Source organism: Perna viridis, chromosome 6 (assembly GCF_037379345.1).
Source record: "Perna viridis isolate PV_CMFRI_1.1 ecotype Kerala chromosome 6, ASM3737934v1, whole genome shotgun sequence".
Classification (NCBI taxonomy): Eukaryota; Metazoa; Mollusca; class Bivalvia; order Mytilida; family Mytilidae; genus Perna; species Perna viridis.
In genome coordinates, this window is record NC_142450.1 from 8,310,112 (window position 1) to 8,323,569 (window position 13,458).

Genomic DNA, 13,458 nt, shown 5'->3' on the forward strand with positions numbered 1-13,458 from the left:
TTCCCTGGATTACATTCTTTTGATTTCCGCTAGAATCTTGAATCCCTTCAAGTGATTACACTCTTTTACCGGAACATAAATATCAAGTCGACCCCCTCCTGATAATAAAAGATTAGTCAGAAGCCCGGTGATGATGTAAATGTAAATGTATGTCTGAAATTCTGACAACCCTCTAATGTTTATTGTTCCCTATTTATTTTATTTTATTTTATTCATTCTTTCTGTTATTGTTTTTTTTTTTTTTTTTTTTTTTTGTTATGTTTTTTTTGCGTGTTGGCCGGGACATCTCCGATAACAACATAGCGTGGTAGCCCTGTCCCTCACAGGCAAAGCCTTAAATCATATTATTATCAATATAGATCGAAGATCAGAATTGATATAGCAGTCGCCAGAGCCTTTAAATTTATAAAGCCTGTTAACATCTGCAATTATCTTACACTACCGCGCAGAAAGTAGTCCCATTGGCATACCTCATTCAGGTTCAAATGTAGATAGTTAGGTTACCTTTATGGGCATTTCTAATATATCAAATTCAAATCTGTGTTATTTACGCCAAATCCAAACAAACAACTTATACAGCGAACTGAATATACTTGTAAATTTGGTTTGCATTAACGACGATCAAATTAAAAATAGCTGACCTCTAACCTCGTATCAGTATCTGTTTATTTCTATGCAATTACCCTCATGTGCAGTCGTTCGGTCTCGATATATTAAAGTTGTCTATTTATTTTTAGGTGCATAATAAACCATTTAATGTTAAGCTAGAAATGAAACCCTACGATATTATAAATAGTCATAAATCATAGAATTGAAATATGAAGAGGAATGTCGAGTACTAACTGGAGTTCGTCCGTGCGAGATCCGACAGGGTAGTCAATGACGTTTAAAACCCTCTTAGTAGTACCAATTGGAGTAGCTGTCCTCGGATATTTCATGCAGGCCCTGGTAGATAAAAGGGGAGGTGCTTTCGATCAAGAAAATGTGTATAAAGAAAAGAGGTTCGGGGTTCATATTTTGGCTATCTTTTACAAAGGGGCAGCATTACCCCCGAAACCAACCTGACATATCAGCAATTGTATCTTGTATTTTTACTACGGTTACCACCTCGTGACATCAGGAGTCCGGAGATGACAAATAAAAATGAAATTTTGGAACTATGTATCTAGAAACTAAGCGCTTTTTCGTGACGCATAGGTGTAGACCTACGAAATACCTTGTAGCACTTGAGCTATTTAGCTTACCAACTGAGAAATGTAGCTAGTTGAGAGGATGATGTATCTAAGGATATGATTTATTCCAATGATTATGGCTTAAGTTTCGACCCGGAGGACGATAAAATGAATTTCGACATGAAAATTTAAAAACTGAGAATGGCTAAATAGTAGTTTGTAGTTCAATTATGCATTGAGTAGGACAATTTTGTGTATACATTCTTCTAGGTGTTCAATGTAAACCGATATCGAAACTGAATATAACGCAAACTGGCGCACTGTTACGATGCATCGTGAATTTCTGTGTTTGTGATTTTTTTATTATTTTTTTTAATGTCCTTCGTAATCAGAATGATGAATTTAAAAATAAAAAAAAGAGTTCAATATTAACCATTTATAACAATAAGCTTGTGTTGAAATACGTTTGGGTTTTATCCGTTTTTACTGGCCTTGTATTCCATATTTTTGCAATTTGACGATTATTTGAGGTTAAAAAAATGCAAACGATCGATATAAATTGATTCAGTACATGAGTACTTTGATTATTTATTGATTCGATTTGCTTCAAAAGTGAAGTCACTTGCAGTGGTCAAAGGGGAATAATTCATTCATGACTAATTCGCGCAAGTGTGGTGACGTCACCGAAATAAAATGGCGGAGATTGCTGAGTCGGAAACCGACAAACAGCCAGGTAAACAACAATAAAGCCCATATTTCTATCATACGTGTTAATCGGGGTATCGGATCATTTCTTCGAAGCCCCATTTAACGAATCAATACCATCATCAAATAATTTGTTCAGAAAATGGCCTTATGGAGTCTTTTGTAAGTGTAGAACCTCCAGTCATTGAAGAATTCATCGGAGCTCGTGACTGTTACTGTAACTGACATGATTCAGTAAGCTGCAAAGCATGGTTGTTTGAAGTAGATCGAAGACGAGTCTTTATTAAACATAGAGAGTGTTCATTTCTTATTTGTTTTATTTTATTGGTTTCAGTATCACTCTCAAAATCCATTAAGTCACTACGGGCACAGTACACTACTAACCCCCTTTGGGATTCAGTGACTGGAAATCAGAAAACTGCTCCAGATGAATCCCAAAAGTGATTACACAGAACACTTGATCCTGGCACCAAATTATGCTTTCATCTTGAATTCTAAACCGATTTGCTATTGCCCATTTGCTATGGTCATATAGTACTTAAATTTAGCAAGCAGTGCTATCACATTTGGTCTGTTGAGGACACAAATGCTCTCTTTCCATAAATCATATAAGCATTTGAAGGAGAAAGTTATTTAAGTCTGTGTTTTATTTTGCTTCTGGTTCAACTCTATACTGTTAATACTGATAGGGGGCTTCTATTTTTAGTATACAATGTAAATTGAAGGATGACATGTTCTGTCTAGAAAATTGTCAGGGGGGATCACACAAGTTAAAAGAGGCAACACAGCTGGTTATGTGAGCTGTCCATGTCAGGTAACATGAATTATCATTGGTGTTCGTCACTTTCACTCATTTCTCTGAAATGTTGAAGTAAATTCTCAAAAATAATAAGTGTCTCAGGTAAACATTGTATGGAAAATGAAAAAAAAATCAACTTCTAGTATTGTTCTACTGAATTGGACAAAGGCCTAAAACTGGGCATATCTTGGTACTGATTTCTGGAATTCCGAACAGGGATGTTCTCAAACCCTGAAAATAGTGAACCCTTACCTTCCTGAATGTAAAATGGAGTGGTTGACTTTATGGGGTATTACTGAATGTATTTAAGTTCCAACTTTCCTTTAAACCTGACTTGTCTTAGTACAGTACATTTGTACATATACTAATGTTTTACTAACATCTCGCATTTTGTTGAAGTCCATCTATATTGTACATTGTACTTGTCAATAATGACATTGTACAATGTAGCCCATAACAAATTTCATTCTGAAGTGCAAATGTACAATATAATAATCATGTAAATAATTTAATTTGATTGAATGTTTTTTATCTGAGGGAGATGGGTTATTTTCCATGAACTAACTCGATACTGTGATGTCATTAATGTTGATTGGTCTGCAGCAAGGGTCTGGAAATTTTGACAACCCATGCCGGTAATTTTATTTAACTTCAGCAGACATTTGTGTCAGTCTTTAACATGCTCAGATCGAAAATAAATTTAAAAAAAAAACCTTTTTTATGTAATTAATTTAAGATAAATATTGGAATTTGTGTTATTTCATCACATACTCTCTTTTACAAAATATCAGATCTAGTGAACGAGTTTGGTTTTGACCACATGTGGACGTTCTAACATATAACATTGTATCTCTCAGATTTTTTCATCACATCAGCAAAATAGCGAAAACTTCTGAGTGATGATACAAAAATTTTGATTATTTATAAAAGAAAATCGTGAATACATTTTGTGTTGACTTCTGTGTTAAAAATTTTCAATTGATGAATTAATAATTACAATTTATGACAGATTCGTAGTTTCAGTACCATGTGCTTTCATTACCTCTGAAAGATCGGCGGGAAAATGATGGACTTGTCAATATTTTTCTTTGTAAATCAAGTAATAAATGTATGAAAATTCTCTGAGTCACTTAAACCGATTGTATAAGGAATGGGGCTGCATGTGTACCGTTAATACAATCAACTAATCAGTTACAGGTAAATCACTGTCGCATCGGCTAAAGTTGACACACACTACTCAATTAATTTCCAATAAACAATTAGGAAGCAGGTAGACTGGATGTTTGGAATTTTTTACCGTTTCCAGACCCATTGAAAATATTCAGAACTAATTAAGGCTTTGATGAGGGGACAAATCAGAAATTGAACCATATAAAATACATTTACACGATTGATTGAATTTATATTTGCATTGTATATTGTACAAAAGTATGTCTTGTACTAACAAAAATGCCAAGCCAGGCCTTGCATTGAATAATGTTCAGTGTTCAGTTTATACTTGATATAAACAGGTTCTGCTTGATACGCTGTTCCATATACTACAAATGTAACTAGCATTTGATTATCATGCTTGCTTGGCCATTGCTTCCTGAAATTGTACATGTCATAAGATGTGGTTATCAAATTGAAGATCTTATGTTATATAATAAAAGGAGATTTCAGGGGTTTTATTAATTTTTCAGGCAGGAGGTACCAAATAAATTCGGCAAGGGGTCTGGGCGCCACTTAAGGCTCCCAGTGGGTCCAGGGCAATGCCTTGGTGGGTGGTCGGAGGAGGGGCAAAGCCCCCTGGAAGCTCCTGGATGTTAGCCATTTTGAGATTTAAATTTTGACTTGAAAATATGGGATTAAGTCTGCAATATTTGCTTCAGTTTTGTTTCAAGTATATCAATTTAAAATCAAGATATATGATGAATCATCTCTGATTTAGTCTCAAAACCCTGAAAACCAGGAGCTCCCCATGATTCTCACCAGATCCATTTCTAGACTAATACTGATGAACTTTGTTGACTGTTTAATGCTATGCCATTTTATATGAAATTTTGATACAATGTACCTGTCATATTTTTTTGGCTTTTATTTTATTCTGCCGGTACCAGATGCTACCGTAGCTGGGTAAAAGTACCGGGTACCGGCTCTTAATGAAAGCACTCTTTTTGGTATCATAAGCCTTCTAAATATTGTAGATTTTTTTAAGAGCAACTCCTCGGCTGTTTCTAGTAAAGCAGAGGACATTTACCCTACCTGTGCACCTGGTCCATGCTCCCAATTTTTAATTGAGTGAGTTGCTCATTTACTTTTGTTATTTTGTATGTACACTGTATTGTTTTAGTTACTTTATGTTCTTTCCTGAGTTTGTCTGTTTTCCATGTCTGGCCTTTGTCCCTGAATTACATTCTTTTGATTACCGCTAGAATCTAGGTTCCCTTGATTACTCTTTTACAATTTACATCCAGTTTCCTTTTGCCAGAGGATGAAAAATAGCTTAGCAAACTCGTAGTGGAGCGTCGACATCAACAACTGTTACCCTTTGAAACCTTCACATGATTGTAAACCAGTGCAGGTGCATTCAAATTTGTTTCCATATAATGCTTATGGCTAGGAAAATGAATACATTGTAAATCATTTGTCTTACTTTGGGTAAGTTACATGTATATCTCATTTAAGCTCAAAGTTTTCGTACGTTACAAAAGGTGGTAATTGTCCTACGAAAGTCAAACATTTCTGGTATGAATTAAACCGTAAAATTAAATAATGATGTAAACCCCAATGCACCTAAACTGGTTCACAAAAGCATAACTTCTGAACTACAAAAATAATATTACATGCGGTACCAGCTAGTGAAATGTAAAAAAAAAAAAAAAGTTTACATGGAAATTTGGTTGGATCCAATAATAAACATAAGCCCTGTAGAGCTTTTTACTGAAAAACAGCATCAAACTTTTTGCAAAAAAGGACTTTCCAGATGAGAAGTACCGACAATAACCTGGCTTTCCTGTGCAATATTTCACTTTCATCGGGTAAATGTGAATCTTCATGCCCCAAGCAAGTCTTGGAAAGTTCCTAGAGAACACAATAAGTAGATTTACATGTGTATCATATTAATTACTCTGCATGTTTTGTAATGTCTTTTATGAATAGTTTCACTTCATTAATATTTACAGCTTGCTTTTTTGTATGGATTTTACCCATCATCAAGGACAGTGTTGGTGACCTGTAGAAGTTTATTCGCTGCTTGGCTTTTGTCGGATGACTGTCTCATTGGCAATCATACCAAATCAGTCAGTGCTTTCATTAAGAGCCAGTACCCGGTACTTTTACCCGGCTACGGTAGCATCTGGTACCTGCAGAATAAAATAAAAGCAAAAAAAAATCATAAGGAAAAATCTAGTAAATAGATATCTAAGATCGTTCCGTCTGTAGGCTGTGGGTATGTCTCCAAAATCACAATCTTTATTGTTTATTATTGTTTATAAAATTGGTGTCTTCGTTGAGGTCCGCGTCGGAATCTAATCGGTAAAGCGCTTTAACCTACAACAATTTAACGTACTTTCAATTTATAGAAAGCAATCATCTATTATTTTGTGCAGAACAAAAAGCTAAACACAGATGAAGTTTGTATGAAAACGTGTTAAAAAAATGCCTTTCGTATTTGGAATTGCCCCATACCCATAATTTTCCCGATATTTGTTGTGATCTGTGCAGACGAGTGCAGGAATTTTTAGTGTTGACAACGAGTCAACAGGTGAAAAAATTTTTTACAGATTATGATTTAAGGGACGACCATTCGATTTGGCGGGGAGGGGGAGTTTTGATAAAAATGTTCTGGCAGCCCTAAGTTTGAAAAGAACATGTCTGAACTTTGCTCACAAGAATATAAGAAAAATTTGGATCCGAGATTCAACACTGCTATAGATAATAATAGAAAATTAATACAATGCAATGTTTAAAAAATTCTGTCTGTCTAAAAGTCAACCAGACTAAAACTGCCAGCCTTGTTCTTTTTCAGAAGCAAAGAATTTTTTATCAGACTATAATTTTAGGACCAACATGTCACAGTAATAATTAGGCAATAAACAACAACAAAGTTTTATTATGAAAATAATCAGCATTAGGATACAACACATGTTATGGAATTTCATCTAATAAATGTTTAGTTTTGTTCCTATGCTTTTATTTGCATGAGTTAGTGTTCAAATTTTGTAACAATTAAATAAAAGCCTAAAAACAAAATATGACAGGTACATTGTATCAAAATTTCATATAAAATGGCATAGCATTAAACAGTCAACAAAGTTCATCAGTATTAGTCTAGAAATGGATCTGGTGGGAATCATGGGGAGCTCCTGGTATTCAGGGTTTTGAGACTAAATCAGTGATGATTCATCATATATCTTGATTTAAAATTGATATACTTGAAACAAAACTGAAGCAAATATTGCAGACTTAATCCCATATTTTCAAGTCAAAATTTAAATCTCAAAATGGCTAACATCCAGGAGCTTTCAGGGGGCTTTGCCCCCCCCACCAAGGCATTGCCCTGTACCCACTGGGGCTTAAGCGGCCCCCAGACCCCTTGCCAAATTTATTTTGTACCTCCTAGTTTCAGTAAAATACCTCCTGCCTGAAAAATTAATGAAACCCCTGCAGAAGATGACACTGCTTACCATTGAAATAGTTAGGGAAAAAGTACATGTAGTCTGGTTTTGAGTTTGTCTTTAGTGAGGGTGAATTTAATTAAGCATTTTGTATACCATTTCTTTGAACATGTTGAAATTTGATGGAAAACAATAACAAAAATACTTCATGCCCTAATTGCTGATAAGTAACTTGTACATTTGTAAGTCATTTTGCCCAACAGTACCTTAAAATTTGCATTTAACATGATTCAGAGCCCCACTTTGTCCTGGATTTACCTGTTCTCATCAAAAACTGCTGGGATCAATATACATGTACATTTGTAAACTTGTTTATTACTTTGTATGTTTTGCTCTTCCAGTAAATCTTGAAATCAATTTTATCTTTTTCTTCTCGCCGTTAATTTAATACATCTTTACTTTTTATGTTGTTTATAAATACACACCATATACTGGTTTACATTTTACTTTAACCAATAACAGTAAATTTCTGTTCATTGGAATCGGAAAAAATCTCTTAATTAGGAAGGACTAGTGTTTGATGTTTGATTTGTAAGACAAAATTAATTTTTACTGGTTGAAACAGGTGAAAAAGTCACTGACCATCTACATGTAACTCCATTTACCAGTAGTATTGGAAATACTTCAGCTGTATTGCACTTTGTATACATGTATAATTTTTCCTGGATTTTGTTAGCCATGCTCATGATTATCTGACAGGAATATGTAGCCATTTAGCATATAGTGTGTTTCTCTTGGAATTTGTTTATTTATCCTGCAACAAAGCTTTATTCCTCCACTGCATAATATTGTCTCCTGGTTGCCTTTTCAGTTATGAGCAACATCAAAAACAGGAAACAGATAAGAAGTTGAAAGGTGCCCTTGCCGACCGCTACACTCATAAGATTGCTGAAACAAAAACTGTGTTGGACTAACTTCTAATGTTTCATTTGAAAAATGTGGTTGCAGGATAAAAGCAATACATGAACAGTGCCAAAAATATCAATATATTTATTTGTACTCTCTTCGAAACAGATTAGCTTGGGGAACCCTGGTGATCTGACTGATCCTAAAGTTTGTCAAATGAATTTGATATTTTCTGGCAATATACATGTATTGTATATGTATCTGATTTACCTATTTACTCAGGAAAGATGATAAGTTTTCAAAACTGTTTTATTTCATACCCATCAATTCTTTATAAAGCAGCTTATTACATGATTGTTTTTGTTGAAAAGTATGACCTGAACACAGAACGTGTACAATGTACATTGTACAAAATGTACCATGCACCCTCTCCTGGAATTAAGAAAAAGTTTTAAAAAAGTGTGTGGTATACACAGAAGAATACTGCACTACACATACAAATGTACTACATTTTTGTAACTCAACTTGATACATGTACATGCATATGTACATTATATGAGGTAATCCAGATAAACATGTAAACAACTATGCATGTTTGTTTAAAGAGCTCTGCTTTCAGTGCTTTCTTGGTTAGTCATTTCTATTCAGAATTTCCAAAAGAGTACATTCTGCATAATAAAAAATTCTGATTTTTGTTGTTGAGAATCTTCAATTAGATCTGTGCTATATACATTTTTGTACATTTGTATATTTGAGAAAAAGGTTACATGTAGCATATGTGCTATATGAGAAGTACATATTGTACCTTTAGTAATTTATGAATAACACATATATTATACACATATATAGCTCTTGCAATATTGCTGCATGTTATATGTATTGCAGTTATTGGTGTGGTCTAGTGCTGCCATGGTAATTAGAAGTGCTGTGCTAGCTACAATGTACATGTGTACATTTCAAATTTCCAATTGAGAACTCTGACAATGTATTCATCTAGTTGTGTACAGTGGAATTCCTGACTTGTCTCTGATTGATGGATAGGTTGTCTTGACCTTGGGATAGGGTTTATTTTGCACATGTGGTGTTAGATATCAATATCCTTGCTATAATATAATTTGTTTACATATGTTGGCTGTCAATCTTAAATTTACAGAGATGACAAATTTAAAGATGGAGACATTTTACCTGTTTTTCTTCGGATTGAGTAGGTCAGTTGGTGCTAACATGATTGTATCGTAAAGATGTATTTTTCAAAATTTACTGATACATGTACCTTATTCTGGCATTCAGGGACAATCAGAATAATGTTTTCAGTTTGGTACCTGTGATATTTATCATGACTTTTCTTAATACATTGTTATTTGAATCCCTCAGAGTCTTGTTACATGCATACTAATCACTGACTACTGACTTAAATCCATTTAGATCTTCCTTACTGGTATTTAATTTTCGGGTTAATTAAACTCCTTCAATAATTAAAAAAGATCTATTCATATTTTAACTAGATTATTACGTGTACCTGGTGTGTACCACCTTGACAGGTATAATCATTGATTCCTGTAAATAATCAATTAATTGACCATCAAATGTCCAAAATAGTACTATTCACTATTTACAGTATAATGATAATAATACAGGTATGTTTATATTAGTACTAATAATAGATATGTATTAATATTTTCCTTGGGGTCATGACTTGTTCATATCATCATATCGTCACATTTCATTTGAGCGAAATTGACATTTATGGTCCATTTCACTTTCTGCTCTCAGTTTTACCATAAAGACTAACCAATCCTGTTTCAGTGTGGGATGTTGATTTCACTCACCTGGTTATTTGCTTTAACAGAGGTTTCATAGTGCCTTTAATGCTTCTGTTTGTTTACAAAGGATTTACATCAGGATTGGATCGGAATTTGTTGAGAAGTAGTCATGGTTGTTCATATTTCCAAGTCAGGTACATTTGTAATTCAAATATTTTGTTATATTCTAGAAATTAATTTGTGATTTCAGTTATTACTGAATGTAGAAAGGTGTCTTATATTGATCCATTCTTTCATTTACATCAAGTAAGAATCCTTTGTTTATTTATTCATGTTAAAAGAAGTGGAAGCCAAGAGTTTTGTCATTATTAATTTTATGAATGTACATGTACATGTACAGGTATCAAAAAAGCTTGTAGATATAAAAGCTAATTTTTTGATTTAACATGTACATGTATATGTAGCTGTATTAGATAATTTTTTAACCAAAAGTTATGCTGAACACTCAGTATTAAGGAGGTAACTGTATTGTGTTTTAAAATTTGGAGGCATCTAATGTGAACTGGACAGTGGCAATTTGAGTTTAATGGTGAACCATTTACAGATAACCATTTACTGGCTCTAGCAGAGCCATAAATGGTTATCTGTCACTGTCAACTACCCTTTTATAAAAATGATGCGAAGCAGTTCACTTAAATATCCACCAAAATTAAGTAATACATGTACCTGCACATTAGATATTCATCAAGTTCAGCTACAGCTTTGTTTGAGTTATAATAGATGTTAAGGATATGTCATTAACATGGACATTAATATTTACAATGTAATTGTTCAATGTTCATACATGTACTTAACAAAGGGTTATGTCCAAATTTGGTTAAAAAAATTTGTGTATAAATTGTGGCTTACAAATTACTGGTTGAAATGAGATATTCCCCAATCATCATCCCCTTCATTACTGAGGCAGAAAATTCTTTTTTTCATTCATACCTATCTTCCATTGTTACAGCATTTAAAAGGTTGAAGGGTGTTTATGAAGAAAATATTTGCACACTAGTTTCATGGGGGCATTTAAAATATTGTATAAGGGTTAATTTGTAGGAATGGTTTGAAATTGGTGAAATAAATTGCAGTGTTGAGTCAAACTTCCATATCTACTATACTCTTATTGTGAATAACCCTGTCATGATTCTAATTGCAACTAAATTTTCATTGAATTGTATTGAAAATGTTAGCATGTAGATTGTGAATCTGATAAAAAAGAAATGTGTGTGCATGTACAGTTTCATCATAATATTGCATTTGACCATGAATCTTTTACGGCTCAAGTTTAGGAATTAATTCACGGCTTTTTTGTTAGAGCTGTTGTATCAAGCAAAACACCTAGTCAGTGACCTTATTAAAATTTATACAGTTAACATACATGTACATTTTTATGTACAATGTATATGGAAAAAATGCAATCGATGATGATGCTGCAAACATAGATGTCCATTGTCTGTAAGTACTTGTAAGTTTGCCCCCTTCCTCATGGCAGCAGTCTCAAAGTCTTTGTAAGATAACACAATATTAGTACTCTGTAAACAGTTTACTTTTACAAAATTACTGTACATGCTTTGTATTATCCAGTTGAGCCATGTCAATCTGTTATCAGCTGTTCCTCAGAAATCCATTTATATACAAATGTGTATGTATATGTCAATAAACATGTAAAAGAAAGTTAGCATAGGCTTTGACTTTGCATCTGATATTTTAGATAAATTTTATTTATTTTAAAACCTAGGAAGAAACAAGGTAGATTGCAATGCTTTTTTTAAAAGTTATTTTTAAGTGCCAAAATTTAAGTTTTTGTTTTCATTTTTCTATGAAGCACCCCCTTATTTAAAATAAAAATGCATGCAATTGTTTTAAAGTACCGAAAAAAAAATCAAGGTTTTAAAAAATTAATTGTTATTATTCATATATATATATCAGTAGAATTGAAAAGAAATGCATACATGTGCTTTTGACTTCTGTCAACAAGGTTTTGTAAGGAATTAAAGCTCTTAACATACATACATAAGAAAGTGCAACATTTGGCGAGTATTTCCATGTTTGATCGATCAAGTCGATCAATTTCTACATTGCAACATCTTGTTCCTAGAAATATTGAGCTTTAATTTGTGTTTGTGGACTGGCAAAGTTGTTCATTTATCAGTGTAGGATTTATCCCTGTGAAAATCTTCTTTTCGGTTCCTTCCCTTAACTAAAATGTGCCACCTGCTATTTGAAATACCCCGATGGATGTTTACCAATATTCCACACAGTACATTGATGGGCGTAAATCAGGGAAGAGCATCATTTACTCAGCAATGCAGTCACAATATAGTATGTTTTTTTTCGTGAGGAATGGAAAGACTTTATAAATGTTCTTAAGTGATGATAACCTGTTGTCTTGTATTACATACAATAGAATTTTGTCAGTATAAATCATGGTACTTAAAATTTGTAGAATTTGAGATTCAGCTGATGAAAGAAAAACAAAACAGAAGTATAAAACATGTTTTTCACTGACAAACTATTTTTATTTTCTCTGGTAGTGAATGTTATAATTTCACTAGGAATTACTACAATAGAATTTTTCAAAAAGAATTTGATCTAAACCAATGTTAATGAAAATTAGAGGCAAAACAATGAATCATATGACATTATACCAGTAGCCTATAGGTGGGCAAAGGCTACATATGTAACTTTAATTGAACAATTTGTCAATTTTTATATGTTTATGTATGGTACCGTTCTGTTCCAAAATGTGGTAACATTTTAAAGATAGTACGTAGAAGATACATGTATATACATGTATGTGCATATACATGTATCAGATGAAAATGGTTTATTTCTATATTACCTGTAGTGTGATAGATAGTAGTTTGATATACCTCACAATTAGTTTTTTCTTGAATCCCTGTTCAACAAAGATAATTTGCAAATTCAGATTGAACTTGTTGAAAGAAGGATTCACTCTGTTTTTCAGTAAATGAAGTTTGCCATATGAATTCATTCTCAGAAGTCTAAAGTCCCCTGAAATTTTCAAATGTTATTCTGGTAGTTTTGATAACTGTGATTTGTCCCATAATACATGTACATGTATGTCCTTGTAGTCATCATACCAGTAATATCATAACAGTATGTACATAAGCATGCTTTAATTTATTCAGTTGTGAAAATACATCATCCCTGGAAATATTGATGTCTCGGAAAAAATCAAGCACAGTTGTACATGTGTGTCTGTCAAAGCCAGTGATTACAGGTGTTCACTAAGTCCAGAATATGTGATAATTATGGGGTCAATCTCTGTTTTTATTGACCCTTAAGGGACAATAAAATTAATAACCACCTTTGTTATTGATTGAGGCAAGATTAGAGGGTAATGATTATTACCTGTCACATGTAAAATTGTATTGCTCTCAAGCTATTGTTACTCAATTGCAGACTCGCAATATTAATTGGAACTCTAATGAGTTGGTTGATATGAC

General features: G+C 33.2%; 1 protein-coding gene across 19 annotated transcripts in view; it reads left to right on the forward strand.

Annotated features, from left to right (window-relative positions):
• Positions 1–1,830: 1,830 nt before the first annotated feature.
• Positions 1,831–13,458, forward strand: part of LOC148613514 (uncharacterized) — a 52,022-nt gene continuing 40,394 nt past the window's right edge. For 9 of the 19 annotated variants that reach the window (XM_088586834.1, XM_088586842.1, XM_088586835.1 and 6 more), the window contains exon 1: positions 12,098–12,310. In XM_088586834.1, coding sequence (XP_088442960.1) covers positions 12,223–12,310 — 88 coding nt within the window. In that variant the 5' untranslated portion in view covers positions 12,098–12,222. Of the gene's footprint in view, positions 1,906–10,022; positions 10,138–12,097; positions 12,311–13,458 lie in introns of those variants that run through there. The other 10 variants (XM_088586836.1, XM_088586852.1, XM_088586841.1 and 7 more) reach the window with 4 other exon arrangements.